This window comes from Phalacrocorax carbo, chromosome 14, assembly GCF_963921805.1.
Source record: "Phalacrocorax carbo chromosome 14, bPhaCar2.1, whole genome shotgun sequence".
In the NCBI taxonomy this organism is placed as follows: Eukaryota; Metazoa; Chordata; class Aves; order Suliformes; family Phalacrocoracidae; genus Phalacrocorax; species Phalacrocorax carbo.
Genome location: NC_087526.1, coordinates 16,410,252 through 16,432,283, shown reverse-complemented (window position 1 = coordinate 16,432,283; position 22,032 = coordinate 16,410,252). Strand labels below are relative to the sequence as shown.

The following is a 22,032-nucleotide window of genomic DNA, read 5'->3' as shown; positions in this document are numbered from 1 at the left end:
TAGCATGCTGCGCAAATCCCATCTGTGGAGATGTGCCCAGCACCTGAAGGGGAGTAAGATTTACTTGTGATCTATATTCCTATATTCTGTCCCATTAAAGCAGATATTTTATTACTCTGTCTGTTGTCAGACCTTTCTCACCAAGGTCCGGGAAGACCTCCGCACCATGTCGTGCCCCCTCGTCATGCCCAGAAGCCTTGCATGGTGCCCCCCGCCACAGTGTGGGCCAGGGGGTGGGTGGGGGAAAGGACACCATGTCCAGCCACAGGCTGTGTCTAGGCTGTGCTCGTCCCCACGGCTGTGGGGCAGGTTTGGTGGCTCCACAGAGTGGAATTGGAGGGAAGTAACATGGCTTCCCTGTTGGCCCCCTCAGGGGCTGTTTCGTCCCACCTGGCCTGTGGTGTCTTTCGATGGAGGAGGGACAGCAATATCTTCTACCGGTAGGACTGGATCCACCCCACAGGGCTGGCCCCATTCCTCATCCCTCCAGGCCTCCCAAGTCCTGTGCTGAGCAACAGCAAGGTCCTTACTCCAAATAACTGCTCGCTTCCACCACACCTGGAGCCTGGCCTCCAGCCTCCTCAGCTGCCAGCTCGTCTGGGTTGGCCAGTGGTGTGCCAGAGCTCCCTTTGGCCATAACGAAGGGCTAATTAAACAGGGGAAGTTGCTTGCACGTTTGGGTGATGTGGGAGTGAGGAGAGCAGGGAAAGAATGGGTTGTGGCACTGGAGTTGTGTGGGACAAGTGGCAGCTTGTCCAGGGATCCCACACTGCTGAAGGCTGCAGCATCTGTAGCTCCCTGCCCTCCTGCCAGCTGCCGGCCAGCACATCCTGCCCTGCTCTGACTGCGCAATCTCTGTGCAGCTGGCCCCAGGAGGAACAAAACCGCAGGGCTCAGGGCTAGGCAGATGGTGTTTATATGACTGTAATCTAGTCCCACATTCCCCACCTGGACACATGTCCTGGTCCTACCTCACCCCAGGAAGCCCTATGGATGGCCATAGGTCCAGCTCTGTGCCCAGTTTGAGTCTACAACATGGGTCCTTGCTGCCCCCGTACCTCACCAGTGCCTCTGTCCCTGACTGACCCTGGGCTCAGGGACTCTGCAGTACAGGGACAGCCCAAGTCCTTTGTTTACCAGTGCCTTTCTCAGTGCCCTCCAGGTCCTTGTACCCTCCTATTCCCTCTGTCCCCACATAGTTCTTGTGACTGGGGGATGTGCTCGGCTGCCTGTCCATGGGGACATACCGCATAGGGTCCACCAGGTGGGGACATCCCTCTAAGAAGTGACCTTTTTTAAAGAGTCAGGTGGGCTCATGGCCACCCAGAGTCTCCTTTTGACCAGTGGCATGGGGAGTTGGAAGACACCTGCTAAGACTTCCTTATATGAATCCCACCATAGCCCTTCAACCAATGGCCACGTACCCCCCCACCCCACAGCAATCCCATCCGACAGACTTGTCCCAAAGTCCTCCCTACCCCATAGCTATGCCCCACATGTACCTATCACCCATATACATGCTCCACATCCTCCCTGCCCCACTTCCATGTCTCCATGGTCTCCCACTCCACTGCCATGTCCTCCATGCACCCACCATATAGCTGCATCCCAGTGTCTCCCTGACCCATAGCAATTCTACCCCATAGCTATGTCTCTATGTCCCCACATGCCATAGTGATGTGGCCCTGCTCAGATCAATCCCACCCCACAGCTATGCCCCATGTAACTCCATCACCCCATAGCTGTATAGCCATGGTTCCCATGCCATTGCCATGGCCCCATGGCCACGTGCCCCACAGCCATATCCCCATGGACCTTGCCCCCCTGCCATACCCTAGCGGATCTCATTCCACTGCCACGGTCTTGCGGGCCCTGCCCCGTAGCCATAGACCTATGGCCCCTGCCCCATAGCCATGGCCCCGGGCCCCACCTACCATCCATCGCTGTACCCCCCTGACCCTGAGCCTTCCACCCATCCCCCACTCCCTTCCATGCTTCGGTTCTGGGTCTGGGGAAGAGCAACGAGCCCTGCTCGACTGAGAAACGAAACTACTCGGCCGGGGGGGCGGGGCCGGGGCCGCGGAGCCGGGGGGACCCGGGCATCCCGGGGCATCTGGGGGCCCCTCGTCGGCGGGGACGCAGGCGGGCCCTCTGCAGCCTCCGAAATGGCCCTCAAGCAGCCGAAAGCGTGAGTGGGGCTGGCGGGGGGGCACTGGGGTGTTATCGGGGTTTTATGGGGGCACGAGGGGAACGGCTGGAGGGTTCCGGCGGTCACTGGGGGCTGTTGGTGGGACTGGGGGGCTCCGGGCTTAGTGGCGAGACCGGAAGGCTTACTGAAGGAGGTGGGCATTACGGGGGGCTCAGGGCTTGCTGGGGGGATATGGGGGAGTTTCAGGGTTGCTGGAGGATCCCAGGAAGAGATGGGGGACTTGGGGAGGTGTGTGTGTGTGAGTCCTTGGAGATGGTTGTTTCAGTGGGTCCTGGGAGGAGGTAGGGTCCATTATCCCCCAAGGAGGGGGGCATCTTGGGGGATCTGAGGAGGACATGGGGATCCTGGTTACCCATGGAGCCCCCCCCCCCCCCCCCCCCCCCCTTCTGTCTACTTTGCAGGGAGGCCTTCTGCCAACAGGCACCCATCTTCCTTGACTACCTGCACAGCATCCTGCAGAAGTACCCTGACGGGGGGCAGATCCTTAAGGTGAGACCCCCGGGGAACCCAGCCACCTGGGCCCTCTTGCCCAGCTGGGCATACAGACCCCAGGCAGTTGAGGAGGGCGGTAGTCCTTGCCCAGCACCAGTCCCTGGACCTTGCTGCCCAGCTGGGAGAGTGGGTCAGTGCTTTTTCTCTGGGGGCTAGGGGGACCAGCTGTTCAGGCACTGATTCTCTTAACCCAGGAGCTGGTGCAGAACGCGGACGATGCTGGCGCTAATGAAGTTGTGTTTGTGTCTGACGAGCGGGAGTTTGACATCACCGGAGGGGGCCTGGAGGGCACCCAGGGTGAGAGGCGCTACGGGCACCGGGAGAGTCTGGACGAAGCGCAGGGCTGGCACTGGCAGGCACTGGGAGGGATTGGGGGATACTATTGAAGAATTGAAGAGGGATCAGAGCGGAACTCGGGGAACTGAAACCAATGAGGTGTTCTGGGATGTGCTGGGGGCACCGAGGCTACTGGGAGGACTCGGAGGTAGTGGGGGCACTGAGGAGGTTTTTGTGGGACTGGAGGGGGGACTGAAACTGTGGGGACACTGAGTGTGGGTTGTACGTGTCCCAGGTTTCCCCTAACCCATGGTCCTGACCCCCCAGGCCCAGCACTGCTGGCCTACAATGATGCCGTGATGTCCCCCCGGGACTGGACAGGGCTCCTGCGCCCAGGGGTGTCTCACAAGCAGAAGGACCCCAGCACCGTGGGGCGCTTCGGCCTGGGCTTCACTTCTGTCTACCACCTCACTGGTGAGCAGCACTGGGGGCCTCAACTGCAATTGAACTGGGGACATGGGCTGTACTGGAGGCTCTGAACTACAGGGCTGTGGAGTACTGGGGGGGCACTGAGGGAGTGCAAAATGGAGGGTTGTGTCTGAAGTGGGGAAACCTGGAGCACCAGGAGGCTGGGGGGAGGCTGGGTGGCAGTGGAGGCCAAGGCTGCAGCGGCAAACTGAGGGGGGACTGATGAATTGGGATTAAGTTTGGGATCATGGGAGGCACTGTGGGGTAGAATTTGAGGGTACTGGGTGGGCACTTGGGGCACTGATGGGTCTGGACGATCTGGGGAGGCAGTGGTGTCCTTGCCATTGCTGTTACCTCATGGTTCCCATATCCCCAGACCTGCCAGGTGTGCTGAGCCCCCCGTCCTTGGGGGTACTGGACCCGGAATGCCAGGTGCTGCTACTTGCCGGTGCCCGCTGGGATGTCTCTGCAGCCCAGGACCTTCCTGGCCTTTTTGAGCCCTTCTGGGCTGGCCTAGAAGCTGTGGGACAGCACCGTGACTCTGCCCGGGGCACCCTCTTCCGCTTCCCCCTCCGCCGGCAACCCTCGGGAATTTCTGCAGGGGTCTCCAATCCTGAGCGCCTCTGTAGCCTTTTCCAGACCTTCCTCACTGAGGCCCCTCTTGCCCTCCTCTTCCTCCGCCATGTCCGCCGCATGGCCCTGTACCGCGTGGCCCCTGATGGGGTCCAGACCCTCGTGGGGACCCTTGCGGCATCCTCTCAACCTCTCCCTGTCCCAGGGCCATCAGGGGATGCGGGGATGAGTCTGGCATGGCGCCTGGTGGCCCTGCATGGGGATGGGGTGGGCGATGGGAGTGAATGGCTGGTGGGCACGGGCAGGGCAACGGAGGGGCCAGCTGTGGCACTGGGCGCAGGGCTGGGGTGCTGCCCCGAGCTGAGCCTGGCGCACCCTCTCCATGGGCCCTGCCAAGGGCGGCTGTGCTGCTTCCTACCCCTGCCAGCCACGGAGGAGATGGCCACAGGGCTGCCCGTCCATGCCAGCGCCCCTTTTGCCCTCTCCGATGACCGCCGCCACCTCCGCTGGCCCGAGGAGGGTGAGGAGGGCACGGAAGATGCCCGCTGGAATGCTCTGCTGCTCCTTGGCCTTCTGCCGCGGGTCTACGGCCACATGGCTGTCGTGGTCACAGCTCTGCCTGGCACAGAATCGTACAGCATCTGGCCAGACCCAGAGTGCACGCCCAACAGTGGCCGCATCCGCAGTTTGGTGACCCAAGTTTGCCGGGAGCTGGCGGCTGCCCACACCCTGGTGCCAGCCACGGAGGGAGCCACAGGGCGGCTGCGGCCCCCTGAGGCTGTGCTGCTGCCGGAGGCTGGAGGCGATGTGGCTGCACGGCGGGTGGTCCAGGCCTTGCTGGTGGCAGCTGGGGAGCCAGTGGCTGATGTCCCAGCCCACGTCCGGAGGGCACTGGCTTTGGGGATGGCGGAAGGCATGCGGGAGGCCACGGCGGGCCACGTGCGGGAGGTGCTGCGGCACCACGGGGCCGTAGGCCTCCCAGCTGCCGACCGGCTCTCCCTGCTGCGCTACGTGGCCAGGGATGGGTGCCATGCTGAGCTGCGGGGTCTCCCCCTCCTGCCTCGTGCCGATGGGACCTTCGTGGCCTTTGGGACTGCGTCAGCCATTGTCTACGTGGACACGTCCGACTGCCCCAGGTGAGGCCACATCCCCAGGCAGCCCCCTTCCCTGCAGGAGTGGGCAGGTGAGACGGTTGCCCAGGGTGCAGCTCCCGCTCTTGAGCTGAAAGTGGAGCCAGGGTCAAACCTCGACGTTTGGGTACCTCACCACCCTCATCCTCTCCCCCAGTCACACCGAGTGGCAGCTGAGCCAGGTGTCCAGGAAGCTGCCTGCCCCCCATTACCCCTCTAGTTCCCCAGCACCTCTGTTTGTCCCCACAGGGAGCTCCTGCCCGGCCTGGCCGCGTCCTTTGTGCCCTCAGACCTGGAGCCAGGCTTGGACAGCCTCCTGCGAGGCATTGCCAAGGCGGGTAAGAGACGGGGGCCCTGGGCCACCTTTGGATCCCCTAATCTCCCTCTAAACCCCAATGTCCCTAGGCACACTTGTACACCCCTGGGCTCCTCTGCAGGCCCAATATTGCCCTGTACCACACTGATATTCCTTGTACACAGCTGGGGTCCCTGATCGTGCCTGAGGTCCCTTTCGTGGCTTCCCCCATCCATTCAACAGCACTGTAGATCTCGAGTCTCACTGCCGCTCTCCATTTTGGGGTGTGTTGTCTGAGCCGAGGGCCACCTCTCCTATCCTGCATCTCCCTGTGTCTCTGGGGACTCGCCTGTCCTTGCTGTTCTTCCCACATTCCTCCGTCCCATCTGTGCTCCCTCGGATCCTGGGTCTCTCTGTGTTTCCCATCTGAGGATCCCAATACTGGTCCCCCTAACACCTCTTTCCCTCAGATCTCCTGTATCACCACCGGTCTGGGGATGCCCTGTTCCTCCTACTCAGGGTATCCACTGTCCCTCCAGAGCCCAGGTCCTCCCATCCCCAGTATGGGGGCCCCCCATGCCCTGCAGATCTCAGGTTCTTTCCCCAACATCCTGCGTCCCTCTGCCAGGTCCCAGGTCCCATGTACTGCTTGTCCAGCCTCTGCCTCCTACACACAGGTCTCTTCCCCAACCTGGTTCTGCTGGACCCAGCCGTGACTGTCCAGACCCTACGCTCGGCTCTGCCCCTGACCTGGACATCCCAGTCTTCAACCCCAGTGACCTGGTGCCCGGCCCAAGGCCTCCCCCAGCCTCCAGCCTCCTGGTTCCCAGCCCTGTGGAGATTCCTGGCCAGCCACGTGGAAGACCTAGGCCCTCTGGAGGGACTCCCTCTCATCGCCCTGTCCCAACTGGATACCCCCAGCATCCGTCTGGCTCCACTGATACCCCAGTCCAGTCTTATCTTCCAGGCATGGGAGGACCAGTGCCTGCCATCTGCTGTGGCCTCTGTCCTGGAGGTCCTGGGTTGTTCAGTGGTGCCGCCAGGCATGTGGCATCGCTCCCTGCCCTACTATGTCCTGCCTCCATCCCCACTCAATGCCCTGCGGGCCCTAGGCAGGCAGGGGACTTCAAGTGTGGCCTCCCACCTGGCCTTACTGCCTGCTGCAGATGTGCTCACCCTCCGGCTCTACCTGGCAGACATCCCATCCCTGACAAAGCAGGACAGGGACACACTGGCTGCTCTGCCCCTCTTCATCGCACTGCCCTGCTTGGCCACGCCGCAGCCCATGGAGCTGGTACCAGCCGGTGCCACCCCAGCGCTGGAGCCAGAGCTGGAACTGCCGAGAGATGTGGTGCTGCCGAAGGCCATGTTGCAGTGCCGGGATGAAGCTGACCGGCGGCTCCTGGGGCGGCTTCAGAGGCCCCTCATCAGTGCAGCCCACATGGCGCTGGAGGCCATCAACGCCGTGGCCGAGGGCGCCTATGCAGGGCGGGCAGCTGAGATACAGGCTCTGCTGCTCTGGGTGCTGCAGCATGGAGACATCCTCTTTGCACAGAGCCCCTCACTGCAGCAGGCCTGCAGCAGGCTGGCCTTCCTGGAGACTCCCAACGGCCCCAAATGCCCGCAAGACCTCTACGACCCCTGCGAGAGCACCTTGCAGGCACTGCTGGGCCCTGAGCACTTTCCTCCTGCTGCCTTCCACAGTCCGCCTGTCCTCCGTGCCTTGAAAGCCCTGGGTTTGCGGCATGGTGAGGGCTGCCTCGTGCCTTCAGACATCCTAGAGGCTGCAGCAAGTGTGAGTAAGGGTGACGCAGCGGCTCTGGACAGGGCTCAGGCACTGATCGAGGTCTGCAACTGCCCCAAGGAACTGGCTGGCTTCAGCGCTGAAAAGCTCAGGCAGCTCCAGGAGCTGCCATGGGTGCCTCGTTCCAAATGCACTGGAAATCCTGGGCAGCCCTTCCTGCCCCCCAAGGAGCTGCGGTCCACCCAGTACCAGGCCTTGGTGGGGCTTGCCATGCACCTGACTGGTGCCTTTGTGCCAGAGGCAGAGAAGAAGCTGGGGCTGAGCCAGACACCACCGCCAGAGAGAGTGTGGGAGCAACTAAGACAGCTGGCAGCATGCAGCAACATGGATGAGGTAGGTCCTGCACTCCGGCCTGTCTACCAGCACATGCAGGAAGACTTGAAGACCTTTAGGGCTGCTCCGGATGATGCTGTCGTGTGGACTGGTGCTGGGTTTGTCCTGCCATGTGATGCTGTGCTGGGCTATCCAGAGAAGCTGGAGCTGGGGATGCTGGTGCCCTGCGTGCCCCCTGACTTCCTGCCCTATAGCTGCCTCTTCAGGGCTTGGGGGGTGGAGGCAAGGGTGAGCGAGGAGAGGGTGGTTGCAGCTCTGCGCCGCCTGGGCCAGGACATAGACACACGCAGCTCAAGAGCTGGCACTGCAGCAGAGTTGGAAGTGGCTCTAGCTGTCCTGGAGTGGCTTAAGAGCCAGGGGCACCATGGCGAGGGCACAGTGCCGATTCCTGTGAGGATTCTGGATGGCTCAGGCTTTGCCCTCCGCCCGGCTGCCTCTACTGTGTACCTGGACATGGAGCTGGAGGCAGAGGAGGATGTTCAGGAGGTGGTACATGAGGCAGTGCCATCCAGCACGGCCAGATTCCTCGGCACGGAGCTGCTCAGCACGCGGGTGCTAGGGCTGGAGCCATTTACAGCCTGCGGCCCCTCAGAGCCCATCACCTTACGGCTTCACAACATCCTCCAGGAGTATGGTGAGGAGGGTGACCTCTTCACAGAGATTGTCCAGAATGCAGAAGATGCTGGAGCTACTGTGTGCCGCTTCCTCCTGGACCTCCGACACCCCAGAAAGGCCACCTCTGGGCTGCTGGACCCTGGCATGGCTGCCTGCCATGGCCCAGCCCTCTGGGCCTACAACAATGCCCTGTTCACGGAGGATGACCTCCGTAACATCACACGGGTTGGGGCTTCTAAGAAGGAGGGCCAGGCAGGCCAGATCGGGCGCTTTGGGCTGGGCTTCAGCTCTGTGTACCGTGTCACAGATGTGCCAGCAGTGCTGAGTGGGGAGACACTGCTCATCTTTGATCCTAATGGCACCCACCTGGCCAAGCACATCCCCAGGGCCGGCTGCCCTGGCATCCGCCTGGACTTCTCCAGCCGACCACGCATCCTCCGTGCCTTTGCTGAGCAGTTCTGGCCGTACCACGGTGTCTTTGGGTGCCACCTGCCTGAGCCAGAACCCTTTCCAGGGAGCCTTTTCCGCCTGCCTTTTCGCACTGAAGAGGAAGCTGTGACATCACAGATTTGCTCAGAGGCCTTTGGTACAGAGCGCATCCAGTCCCTTGGCACCAGCTTCCTTGGCTCGAACCGACTCCTGCTGCTCTTCCTGCAGAGGGTGAGGGAGATGTCCCTGGAGATGCTGCCAGACATGGCTGCCTCTGCAGAGGATACCGTGCCTCTGGCCATGCTGTGGCGAAAGGAGATCCGAGACTTGGGGTCCTCTGGGGAACCCTCAAGCTGGGCAGCCATCAGGCAGCTTACAGCCCGTGAGGAGGCATCCCAGACCACATGGCACTACCTAGTTTTGGTGTGTAAGGATGATGGGGAGTTGCTGGAACTGTTTCACCGGAACACACAGGCAGGGCTCCATCCTCTACCTCCCATGGCTGGTGTGGCCCTTCCCCTTGCCCTTACTGCAGATGGCAAGTGGGTCCCACATCTGGGTGCTGAGGAGGGGCAAGTCTTCTGCCACCTTCCCATGCCAATTACCTCAGGGCTGCCAATCCACGTGCATGGGGCCTTCAGCATCCTCTCAAACCGCAAGGGGCTGTGGGACACAGCGGAGCGGGGTGAGTGGAACCGGGTGCTGCTCCGCAATGCCGTGCCAGTTGCCTGGCTCCGGGCGCTTGACCACCTCCGCACCATGCATGAGGCAGGTGAGTTGAAGAACTATGAATATCATGTCTTCTGGCCAGACGCTGACACTGCCCGTTACCCATTTACGGAAGCTGTGACTGGTTTCTACCATGCTGTGGCAGCCAGGGATGGCCCCAGGCTCTTTTCTGATGGCTACTCATGGTGCTCACTGCAAGATGCCCGCTTCCTTCACCAGGCTGTGGTCAGACACCCCAAGCTGGGTGCTGTGGCAAAGCGTGTCTTTGCCACCACCCTGCCCCATCCCTGGTTAGCTGTGACCTTGCCAGAGAAGGTGCGGAGGGGCCTTGGGAAGGCAGCAGATGCTGGCACCTATGACTGGCCCCGCTTTCACTGCGAGCTTGTGCTTCCCAACTTGAAAGACCTGTTGGCTGTTGACCGGGACCCACTGCTTCTCCATGCGCTGGATATGTCCCATGATGATGTGGACAAAGTGCTGCAGAGAGTGCCCTGTATTCCTGCCACCCCTCATGGCCACCTGCAGCTCATCAATTGCCTGGTGCATCCCAGAGGCCGCATTGCCTCTTTATATGACCCTAAGGATGGGCGCTTCCCCACTGGGGATGCCTTCCTCTCCCCGGAAAGACTAAGCCGTCTGGAGAGGCTGGGCATGGTTAAGGACACAGTAACCCTGCCTGAGCTGCTGGAGCGGGCAAAGACAGTGCAGCTTATCTGGACTGAGGACTGTGCCCAGGGCTGTCAGAGGGCTACCTGCATCCTTGAGCTGCTTCAGGATGCAGTGGAGGAGAGGGTGAACAACACCATTCAGGCAGCTTTCCAGACTGTGCCCTTCCTCCCTGGTACACTGCCAACTGGTGAACATGTGCTGTTGCCAGCTGCCCAGCTCTACCATCACCTCCGTGCCCCACTAGTGGGACTTGTCCATGCTACCTTGGCTCCTAAGGTGCTGGGAAAAAAATTCAGCCTTCCCAAGGAGGTTGCATCCTTCTTGGGGCTGGACCGGCAGCCACCAGCAGCTACAGTCCTTGAGCAGCTGAAGGCACTGAGCTGTAGCTCCAACGCTCTCCCTTTGAAGACCCTGCAGGAGAGCGCCCGCTGCTGCTACAGTTACCTACATGAGCTGCTCCGGAGAGATCACGCCAGCTGGGGTGAGGTGGCTTCTGCAGTGGCCCAAGGGGAGCCCTTTATCTTGGTGGGCTCCCGCTTTATGCCGGTCACAGCTGTGGCTAAGATGCTGTTATTTAAGGCTGCCCCGTATCTTCACCAGCTCCCAGAGCAGTACCAACACTACAGCCAGCTCTGGGAGTGTGTAGGCCTGCGCCACACATTCACCTGGGATGATTATGCCCAAGTGCTCTGCATCCTGGCAGAGATGCATGCTGGAGAGCCACTGCCTGCTGCAGAGCTGGCTCTGGCCTTGAGGCTGGTGTCTTGTGGCCTGATGTCAGTTGACAAAAAGCCAGATGCCTACCAGACCCAGCAACTCTTTCTACCTGACCAGGAGGGCATTTTGCGTCCACGGGACAAGCTCCACTTCAATGATACACCATGGATGCCAGTGGACAGAGATGTCCTGCTGTGTCATGAACAGCTGTGCCGAGCCACAGCCCTGCACTTTGGGGTGCCTACTACACGCCACCGGGCACTGGAGAAGAGCCGCCTGCTCACTGCAGATCTGAGCCTCTGGGTGCAGCCATTTGGTGCCCATGAAGACTTGCCTACACGGCTGAAGAACATCTTGGGTGAGTACTCAGCAGCCTCTTGCGATATGGTGAAAGAGTTGCTCCAGAATGCAGATGATGCTGGTGCGGGGCTTGTGCATTTTGTGTGGGACCGCCGGCAGCACCCCGTGGATACCACTTTCAGTGAGAACTGGAACTTCCTGCAGGGCCCTGCCCTCTGCATCTACAGTGACAGACCCTTCCAGCAGCAGGACATTGAAGGCATTCAGCAACTGGGGGTAGGTGGCAAGCGAGGCCGGCAGGATGTCACAGGCAAATATGGCCTTGGCTTCAACACTGTCTTTCATTTTACTGACTGCCCAGCCTTCCTTACCGGAGACAGTGCCCTGTGTGTCTTTGACCCCCATCTCTACTACGTGCCCGGAGCCACAGCTGAGAGGCCTGGCGGGATGTTTGCTGTCCACCATGAATTCAAGAGGACCTTTCCAGACATTTATGGCACCTTCCTACCTTCATTCTTCAACCTGAACCAGGGTGTCCTTTTCCGGCTGCCCCTCCGCACTGCAACTGGACCTGCCATCTCCAAGGTATCCAACATGGTTGTGCGGGACCAAGACATCATGGCTGTGGAGACAGTACTGGCTGAGGAAGGTGAGGACTTGATGCTCTTCCTCCGGCACCTCCGCACCGTGATCTTCTCTGAGATCCCCCCAGATGGGGGGCAGATGTTGGAGAAGCTGCGGGTGGCCACACAGCTGACAGATAGTGATGCAGAGCTAAGACAGGGTTTCCAAATGAGATTGAGCCAAGCCATGGATGGGTTTGGCCCCACCTCTGTCTCCTATATCATGAGAGTCAAAACCAGCAACTCCAGGGCCAGCACCATGTGGAGGGTGATCTCCCAAATTGGGGTGCAGGAAGGGGCTGAGGAGTCTCCAGTGCCTGGGCAGATGCCCTATGGGACTGTGGCTGGCTGCCTGACACCATTGGACTTGAACAAAGTCACGAGCAAAGCTTTCTGCACCCTGCCACTGCCACTGACCACAGGGTTGCCTGTGCACATCAATGCCAACTTCTCTGTGAATGCGGCCAGACGCAATCTCTGCCAGGACCCAGGCAGCACAGAGGCAGCCTGGAATGACTTCTTGCTCCGTCACTTGGTGACTCCACTCTACTGTGCCTTTCTCACCAGGCAGTGGAAAGCCCTGGGGCCTGAAGGGCTCCAGTTCAGGTCTCTGGAGGTCTGCCAGAAGCACCTTGTCTCCCACTACCTCCAGTTCTTCCCTACTGTTACAGAGGTGCTCCCTACCTTTCAGGACCTGGTGAGGAATGTCTACAGGCACCTCAGTCATGAACGCCTGCCCCTGGTGCCAGTGTACCATGTGAAGCCCCCTGACAGCGTGGTGACATTGACCTGGGCATGTCCAGGTGGTGGGGATGTGCTAACGGAGCCATACTTCCTCCAGGAGAAGCTTGATCCAGCTCTCCAGGAGGTGCTGCAGCACCTGAACATGAACCTGGTGCCATCATTTGCCCAGCTGCAGCTGATCTATAAGGGGTTCATTGAAGCCCAAGTGCAGGCTGTTGCCTTGGAGCCAGCCTCTCTCCGGTGCTTCCTCCAGGCCCTGGCCAGCCCCCTGCCCTGTGTGCTGGCTGAGACACCCCTGAGGACCCCAAGGAACTGTTCCGTCCTGCTGAAATACTTCCTTGAGGTCAATGCAGAACTGGAAGGCCTGCCCTTGTTGGCCACACATGATGGCTGCCTGAATGCCCTCAGCACCCACCACCCAGTCTTCAAAAACACCTTTGCCCACCTCTTCCCCCACCAAAGCCATCGCTTTGCTGATAAGTTAATTTCTGACTTGACCCTGCCTTGCTTTGTGAAGGACCTTGGCCTCCTGGAGGCGATACCACTCATCCAGGAGGCACTGGGTCAGCTGAAGAGGACCACAGAGAAGTGGCTCAAGGAGCTGTGGAAGTTATTCAGTGCTGTGGTCAACACAGCGGAGGACATGGATTCATTCATGGATGGTCTCCAGGATATGGTGGTGCTGCCTGTTCAGGGCTATGAAAGAGACTCGGAGCAGCTGCTGGCACTATCCTCCCTCCCCAATGTTCTTTTTGACTGTGACTCAGAGGTGGCCAAGGTGCTGCACAAACTGGGCATCCCTGTGCTCCAGAAGTCCCTGCTGCCTCTTTATTTTGCCTACAGCTACCTGAAGAAAAGGACACTGCAGGCCACAGAGCCCAAGGCTGTGGTGGCCCAGCTGGCGGCCACCAGAGATGATCTCCGCTGGAGGGACTTAAAGGAGAGAGATGTTTCATTCCTGCTGTACTTTGTGCAGGGAAAACTGGATTTGGTGGCACTGGAGCAGCTCAAGCTCCTGCCTCTCTTTCGGAAGTATGGTGGGGGCTATGTACCTGTGGCATCCTACCACAAGGTGCTGTTGCTCAAAAGCCAGTTCTCAGAACTGCCCCTGGGTGTCCAAGCCCTGTACAACCTGGAGAAGGGCATGTTGCTGCTCAGAGCAGACAAGATCTACCTGAATCTGCACAAGAATTTGCAGTGGAAGCTCATAGATGACCAGCAGCTCTTCTTGACCGTGGTGCTGCCCCGGCTGTCCCAGCTCACAGCTGCAGAGCTTATGGAAGCTGTGCGCTTGTTCCTTACCCTGCGACACTGCTATCAAATTAAGTTCAACAAAGATGATGTGGCAGCTTTTCAGACTGTGGCCTTTATACCCGATGCCAACGGTGTGCTGCGCCTGGCCTCCTACTTCTATGACAACACACCCTCCTTCTGCACTCTGCGGCTCCAACACCGCTTTGTCCCTGAGTCTTTCTTTGAGGAACTAGGTTACAACCAGAAGGCTGCTAAGGGCTTCCTGCTTGAGGCAGGTGTCTGCACCAACCTCTCTGTGGAGGATTTTGTGGCACTGGCCCAGGAGATAGAGCATGAAGCCACTCAGGCTAGGTGCCACACTGAAGATCTGCTGGCGCGACAGCAGGAGATGCATCAACAGCTTGTTAGCCTGTTGGAGAATCCGTTGTCAAAGGATTTCCTACAGCAAATTGCCACAATCCACTTCCTGCCTCCACTGGACATCCACCCAGATTTGAGGAGCCTCCATCCCCCTTTTGCAGCCTGCACGAAGCCTGTGGCCCTGAAGGGCAGCGTTTACTGCTGCAAAGAAGATGTGGCTGAGCTCCTGTGGACATCAGCCACCATCCTGCCGAAGTCCTTGGCGCTCAAGCAGGACGACCTGAAGGCCATGGGAGTCTGTGTAGAGATACCCACTGCCTTGGTGGTGGCCAACCTGGAGCAGGTGTGCAGGGCAACATGCCAGACGCCTCACCAGGTGAATACACGGGTCAGAGTGCTCAAGAAAGTGTACCAATTCTTACAGATCCATCTGAAGGAGGTAGATGCAGAGCACCTTGCTAAGTTGCCTGTGGTGCTGGCCAAGTCAGAGCACATGGCCATGCCGTGTCAAGTGGTGACATCACTCCCAGATGAGGCTGACTTTTACCCTTACCTCCTCACGCCTGACCCACGCGTGGCTGTCTATGGAGACCTCTTGAAACACCTTGGGGTGGTCCTGCTCCCCACACTAACTCACTACAGCCATGTCCTGGCCCAAATCTACCAGGAGAGCCATGTGAGTGGGACCCTCAATAGTACCCAGAAGAAGACAGTCCTGCTGGCCACACAGCACTTCTTCCAGCTGCTGCGGGAGGCACAGGAGCCCCCCGATTTCTCCACTGTGACTGAGCTGTACTTGCTAAGCACTGCTGACTGCCTAGAGCCATCCCACAGGCTATACTTCAATGACTGCGTGTCCTCAAGTACCTTTAGGATCTTGGAGAAGACTTTTGTGTTTATCGCTGAACTGCCAGTGACCGGGTGTAATGCCTGGTGGCTGCTGCAAATGCTACCACAGCACCTGCGGCCACGGGCGCTTTCAGAGGTCACAGAGCAGCAGCTGGAGGAGGGCGGTCTGCAGCTATGTTGCTATGGTTCTCACTGCCCTGGGCAGAGGCGTCTGCAGACCCTCCTGGTATCACCATGGTTTAGGATGGGGCTGGAAGCCTTGCTCCGGTGGCAGAGTCACAGGGCTATGGCAAGAATGGAGGGGGATGGTGGCTTTGCAGTGGAGCAGCTGAAAGTGCAGTGCTGCAAGGACATCCGCACTGTGCTGATCCACCATGGTGCAAAGGTGGAGGGCAGCTCCCAGCCACGGGTCATCCATGTGAGCCTGTCTGATGGTGCCCAGCGACTCCTCTACATCCGGCATGCAGATATGGTGCTGAACCGGCACCAGCTGAGGGTCGTGGAAACACTAGCGCAGGAGATCAATATCATCCTGGGTGGACAGCTGGAAGCACCCGCCTTGTCAGTGCTGCGTGAAATGCTGGTCTGCCAGGAGCCACAGGATGTGGCCTTTGTTCTGGAGGAGAATGACGTGGCACTGGTTGGTGCTGCACCAGAGCTGGAGCTGGAGCTGGAGAAGCAACTGCAGGAGGAGGCTGTGGCAGAAAGGAAGCCATGGAAGGATTGGCACAGCCTGATGCCAGAGGCGAGTGGTGATGGGGATCACAGGCTCGCAACCTTGTGGCAACCGGGGGCTGTCAAGCAGCCAAAGGTGTTGCAGGACCTCTGTGGCCAGTACAACACTGCAAGCGCCATGGAACCAACTCCATCCATCCCAGAAGCCCAGCGGTGGCTGCGACAGGCCGAGAATGACCTGCAGGCAGCTCACAATGACATCAGGCACTGCTGCCCCAACTGGGTCCTCTTCAAGGTGCATCAGGCTCTGGAGAAGGCGCTGGTGGCTGCTGTACTTTGCCATGGTGAGGCCTCTAAGGCCCCAGTGGGGCTGGTGGGGCTGGCCCAATGGCTGGAAGCAGTGGAGCCAAAGCTGAGGGGCCTGGCAAAGAAGGTGGAGTGGTTGCACGGCTGTGGCGTGGATGGCAAGGCCACACAGTACCCGAGTTACCACCCCTTCCCCATCACCCCCAAAGAGGCCTTTGACAGTGTGGATGAGGAGGAGATACTGCAGCAGGTGCAAGGAGTGCTGGGGAGGCTGCAGGACCACGTGGACAGAATGTGAGGATGTCCCCACAGAGGGGGCACTGGCAACTGGGCCATGGGACCACCATGGACCCACCATGGACCTGTCATGGACTCACCACAGACAATTCCAGACTGCCCAGCCCTGCAGCAGGGCTGGACTGAGGTAGGAGGGATTTGGGGACTGATAGGGGGTCTAAGGCTGCTGAAAGTCACGGGGTAGCATGTGCTGTTGGCATGCCTTGAGAGCAGGGGAAATAAAGTACAATAAGAAATGTTGTGGTGCTGGTAGAGCCTTCACTAACAGTGTGGTCAGGGGACATGGAGAAGTGGTAGGTGACTTGAGGTGTGTGGAAGGTGAAGCTGGCAATGAAGGGGCTTAGAGGATTGTGGTGGGTTGACTTTGGCTAGCCACCAGGTGCCTAGGAAGCCACTCTATCACTCCACCTCTTCAACAGGACACAGACACATAATGAAAATCTCATGGGACATGATAAGGACAGGGAGGTCACTCACCAATTGCTGTCACAGGCAAAACAGACTTGACTTGGGGAAGTGAAATTAATTTATTGCCAGTTAAACAGAGTAGAGTAATGAGAAATAAGAATAAACCCAAAATACCTTCCCCCACCCCTCCTTTCTTCCTGGGCTCAACTTCACTCCTGACTCTTCTATCTCCTCTTCCCCGAGTGGTGCTGGGGGATGGGGAATGTGGGTTGGGGTCGGCTTGTAAGACTTTGTCTCTGCGCTCCTTCCTCCTCACACTGTTCCCCTGCCCCAGTGTGGGGACCCTCCCATGGGAGACAATTCTGCACTGATTTCTTCAACATGGGTCCTTCCCATGGGCTGCAGTTCTTCAAGAACTGCTCTGGCATAGGTCCTTTACTTGGGGTGCAGCCCTTCAGGAACAGACCGCTCCAGTGTGGGTCCCCCACAGGGCCACAGGTCCTGCCAGAAGACCTGCTCCTGCATGGACTCCTCTCCACAGGCCGCAGCCCCTGCCAGGAGCCTGCTCCAGTGTGGGCTCTCCATGGGCTGCATCTCCACCAGCTGTACTGTGTTCCACTGTGGTCCTCCATGGGCTACAGGGCAACAACTTACGTCACCATGGTCTTCACCATGGGCTGCAGGGGAATCTCTCCTCTGGCACCTGGAGCACCTCCTTCCTCTCCTTCTTCACTGACCTTTGTGTCTGCAGAGCTGTTTCTCTCTCATATTCTCCCTCCTCCCTCCCAGCTGCTGTTTCACAGTGGTTTTTATCCCTTCTTAAATATGTTATCACAGAGGCGCTACCAACACTGCTGATTGGGTCGGCTTTGGCCAGCAGCAGGTCCAGCTTGAAGCCAGCTGCAACTATCTCTGGCCGACATGGGGGCAGCTTCTGGTGTCTTCTCACAGAAGCAACCCCTGCAGCCCTGCCACTACCAAAACTTTGCTACATAAACCTGATACAAGGATGATGTGGTGGTCTTAAGGGGAGCATGGGGGACTCAAGAGGGCACGACGAAGGTGAAGGGGCAAGACGGGCTTGAAGTTTCAACAGGCTGGAGTCATTGCTGTAGGCCCAGAGGCCATCACCAAAGTCAAAGTTTGATTGTGTTGGTATGTTGAGGTGAAACAGCGTGATAGGGATCATGGGTCCAGGGGTTGCCAAACTGCCATGTCATCATCTCCAATTGTTGGGTGATCCCTGCCATGAGGTCAAAGGGCAGTTCCTGGGGTGACCAGATCATCTAATTGGGCCAAGACTACACGATGACGATGCCATTGCTCAGTGCTGAAGGCTCCCTGTCAGGTGCCCTGACTTTTGACCTTTGAAGATAGAGGCTTATGTGCCTTCAAGGCTGGGAAGACTGAGCATGTGGCTCCTGTCTCTCTTGTCTGTGGTCTCCCCTGTGGTGAAATAGGGTGGAAGAAGGGGCTGAGGCCAGATGTGACATCAGTGGGCAGGATGTCTGTGAGCTTCAGGAGACCATAGAAATGAGGGGTGGCTCCAATTAGGAAGATGCAGTGCTGCCACTCAGCAGGGCCCTCTGCCTCAGTGGCACAAGAACTCTATAAGCAGGACAGGCACCAAGGCTGTGGCTTCCAATGGAGGCTGGTGTGGGAGCATGGCAGCTGGGCTCCTCCATGGGACCCATCACAAGATTCCTCTGTGGGGCCCTGTGCCCTGGGCTCTAGGTTCTTCTGCCAGCTGGGTGGGAACCTTGAGGTTAGAGCAGGATGAGGGTGCTTTGACCCCGCATGCATTTGTCCTCCCATGGGTATGAGGAAAGTGGGGGCTGAGGGAGTCCTGAACACCTGGGTCGTCCTCCAGCTTGCAGTGAGTAGGTTCCTTATGTCCTGGATGTTTGGCTGCTTCTGCCATTTGTGGACCAACTGTCCAGTGGAAAGAGAAGGGTAGGGTGAGTGCAAACCTGGACACCTGTGTTTGTCGGTCATCTGTGGGAATAAAGTCCAGGAGTTCGAGCAGGGAGCATGAACTAATGCCTTGGTTGTCTGTGTTCTCCCCAGGGCTCTGGATATCTGCATCTTCTTCTAGCTAATCAGCAAGCCACACCTCCCTCTGAGAAAGGCATACTCCAATTAGCATCTTAAGAGTAGTGGCTAATAGCGCATTTGAGAAGATCCTGAGGAGAAGCATGCAGTTATTTTATAGAAGTGTTGGAAAACCCCTCCTGTAGCAGAGAGGATGCCTGTGAGAGTACACTCACCTGAAAATCCAGTTGCTGCTTTTCTTGGCTGCTGTCTGGGGCCAGCTCTTCCCCTCCCACTCCCGTTGGACCAGGTGTAATCTGCAGGGGAGGGGAAGGGACGGTCAGTGGGGGACCTTGGAGGAGCCCCCCGGAGCTGCCAGAGCAAAGGTGCAACAGGGGACCCGAGGGGACGGAAGAGCTATGCGTGGGGCTCCCAGGACAAGGGGACAAGCTGGGGAGCTCCTGGTCTAAAGAGGGATAAAGGGAAGTTCACAGGGAGCAAAGGGAGCCCCCAGGTCTCTGGCCGGCTCTGCCTACTACATCCCTGCCCCGGACACCCCCTGCCCGTGGCCGCTGATCCCCCAGAGCGGCACCAAAGACGGGGAAGGAGGAGAGGAACGTGGAGCTGGCCCTCACCTGCCGCTGCCAGCCAGACGGTGCCACTGGGCTGCGACGAGATGTACAGCTTCCCCTGAGGCTGGTAGGTGTGGGCCCAGGTGTCCCCTTGCCCGCCCTCCGCCCCCCCCAGCTGGTAGCCTGGCAACCCTGGGTCTATAGGGTCTATAGGTCATCTGTAGGGTCTCTGGGGAGTTGGCAAGGCTCAAACACAGCTGAAGGAAGCTGTAGTCCTCTGCTTGGACCCCTACCACAGCGGCTTTCTTCCCCTACAACCTCTTTTCTAGTTCCCCCGGGATGTGGCAGGTGCCAGGGAGGAAGAGAAGAGTAGGATGTGGCTGGGGGGGATGTCTCACCTCTCACCACCAAATCCAGGGTCTGGCTGACAGCAGACCATTCACGTTTGGCGAAACACTGGCAGCTGTAGCGGCCTTCCTTTTCTTTACTGGCACGGGGGAGTTTGAAATTCTCTCGTTCCTCTGGGTTTAAGCGCACCGTGAAGTGGCCCTCCAGGTACAAGTAACAGGCAGCACTGGAGTGTTCAATGGCGCAACGGAAAGTCACGTAAGCTCCTGCAGCCACCTCAAGCCCGGGCAGGACAGAGAGGTCAGGTGTGGGGAGACGGAAATCTGTGGAGAGAGGAGAGGACATGAGAAGGTGTGCAGGCCTTTGACGTGGTGCCAGGAACGTCAGGATCTCCATGACCCCACCACCTGGCTCAGGCAGAGGTGAAGGTGGTCCCCACCTCTGCAAGACCGGGAAGAGGGGAAAACCCTGCCCATCATGTGGACGGGGAAGCCAAGTAGCGACGTGCTTCCCAGTCTGCCCCTGTGGCGTCTGGCCCCACGCAAAGGGGTAACATCACATCCCTCACCTCGCACCATGACTTCCAGGGTTTCGCTGCGAGCCAGCACAGTGCCTCCATGTGTGTAATGGCAGCTGTAGGCACCTGCGTCCTCCTGGGAGGCGTTAGAGATGGAGAACTCGGCCCTGCTGCCATGCAGCTCCAGGGTACGGATCTGGTAGCCGTCCTTGTAGAGCACAAAGTTCCCACTGTCACGCTGGCAACTGCAGCAGATGTTGGTGGAGCCTCCCGGTGAGATCACCCCCGGTGGCTTCAGAAAGATGGAGATTTTGGGGGCATCTGCACAGGGAGAGAAATGCTGCCAGACAGGCAGGCAGGCAGACAGACGGAGCCCCCAGTGCCGAGCTGCCCTATGGTGAGCCTGGAGCTGGCTCTGGGCCCCGTCTCCACACAAGGGCAAGTCTCATTCTGTGGGGCTGGGGAAGAGCCCTGGGAGATGGGCGGCGCTCAGAGATGTGTCCAAACTCCCCTTCTGCCTCCTCGCGATACTCACCTGGCGTAGCCTTGCTCTGTGTCACCAGCCAAGCACCTGCAAGAGAAACAGCCATGTAACATCCCTGTGGAGCCTCCGGAAGCCTCATGTCCCTCTCTGGGAGCCCACACAGCCTCTGGCGCTCACCGAAGGCTAGCACGTGGGTCACAGGCAGCATCATGCCCCGTTTGCTCCCTCTGTCCTCAGGTCAGTCAGGGCTTCTTCAGAGGAAGACGCTGGCCGGAGGCACCGAGCAGCTCTGTGGTTTCTTGTGGGTCCTGATAGGCCCTCGTTGCCACAAGCCACCTTCCGTCCCACAGCTTGGCTTCTGCAGACGCAGTTGCAGGGCTGCGTTGGTTGAACTGGAGCCAGAACGTCCCGGTTACCTGTCCAGGGCTGGGCACCCGCGATGACCTGGTCTTAGGATCCTGCGGACCTTAGGAGAGAAGCTATCAGTCAGGGGCTGTTTGTTTCTCTTTCTCAGCTCTGGTCACTTGATAGGGAAATGGCTTCCTCTCAGCCCTTGCGAAATAGGGTGATGTTCTGCAACTGGGGCGGGGAGAAGAGACAGCACAGGCCTCTGAATCTTGGTGAGAAAGCTCCAACAAGTGGCATCATAAAATAGCTGTTTTATTAATAAGACAGAATAAAAAGGGGACTAGAGATAGCAGTTAACTCTTACATCCCTTTGGAGGCAGGGCACCCCACTTTGCCGCAGCACTGATGCACCCCGGATAGATTTTCCCGTAGCATGCTGCGCAAATCCCATCTGTGGAGATGTGCCCAGCACCTGAAGGGGAGTAAGATTTACTTGTGATCTATATTCCTATATTCTGTCCCATTAAAGCAGATATTTTATTACTCTGTCTGTTGTCAGACCTTTCTCACCAAGGTCCGGGAAGACCTCCGCACCATGTCGTGCCCCCTCGTCATGCCCAGAAGCCTTGCATGGTGCCCCCCGCCACAGTGTGGGCCAGGGGGTGGGTGGGGGAAAGGACACCATGTCCAGCCACAGGCTGTGTCTAGGCTGTGCTCGTCCCCACGGCTGTGGGGCAGGTTTGGTGGCTCCACAGAGTGGAATTGGAGGGAAGTAACATGGCTTCCCTGTTGGCCCCCTCAGGGGCTGTTTCGTCCCACCTGGCCTGTGGTGTCTTTCGATGGAGGAGGGACAGCAATATCTTCTACCGGTAGGACTGGATCCACCCCACAGGGCTGGCCCCATTCCTCATCCCTCCAGGCCTCCCAAGTCCTGTGCTGAGCAACAGCAAGGTCCTTACTCCAAATAACTGCTCGCTTCCACCACACCTGGAGCCTGGCCTCCAGCCTCCTCAGCTGCCAGCTCGTCTGGGTTGGCCAGTGGTGTGCCAGAGCTCCCTTTGGCCATAACGAAGGGCTAATTAAACAGGGGAAGTTGCTTGCACGTTTGGGTGATGTGGGAGTGAGGAGAGCAGGGAAAGAATGGGTTGTGGCACTGGAGTTGTGTGGGACAAGTGGC

General features: G+C 58.8%; 1 protein-coding gene and 1 long non-coding RNA gene across 2 annotated transcripts; one reads left to right on the top strand and one right to left on the bottom strand.

Annotated features, from left to right (window-relative positions):
* The first annotated feature begins 1,901 nt into the window (after positions 1 to 1,901).
* Positions 1,902 to 16,745, top strand: LOC104046542 (sacsin). The gene is made up of 7 exons (XM_064465034.1): positions 1,902 to 2,188; positions 2,611 to 2,698; positions 2,896 to 2,998; positions 3,305 to 3,451; positions 3,822 to 5,154; positions 5,398 to 5,486; positions 6,121 to 16,745. Exons 1-7 carry the CDS (start codon positions 1,914 to 1,916, stop codon positions 16,146 to 16,148), a joined length of 12,063 nt encoding a protein of 4,020 aa, XP_064321104.1. The 5' UTR covers positions 1,902 to 1,913; the 3' UTR covers positions 16,149 to 16,745.
* Positions 16,746 to 17,811: 1,066 nt separating this feature from the next.
* On the bottom strand, positions 17,812 to 19,642 carry LOC135315649 (uncharacterized). Its single transcript, XR_010375130.1, has 3 exons — positions 19,557 to 19,642; positions 18,823 to 18,903; positions 17,812 to 18,738 (listed from the first exon to the last, which is right to left on the bottom strand). It is a non-coding gene; the product is annotated as an uncharacterized LOC135315649 (long non-coding RNA).
* Positions 19,643 to 22,032: the final 2,390 nt, after the last annotated feature.

Excerpts from the sequence above, each read along its gene's own strand:
- LOC104046542 (XM_064465034.1), top strand. The coding sequence starts at position 1,914 with ATGGCCCCGGGCCCCACCTACCATCCATCGCTGTACCCCCCTGACCCT. Across the intron at positions 2,189-2,610 it reads GCCCTCAAGCAGCCGAAAGC|GGAGGCCTTCTGCCAACAGG; the intron begins GTGAGTGGGGCT and ends TCTACTTTGCAG. Across the intron at positions 3,452-3,821 it reads TTCTGTCTACCACCTCACTG|ACCTGCCAGGTGTGCTGAGC; the intron begins GTGAGCAGCACT and ends CCATATCCCCAG.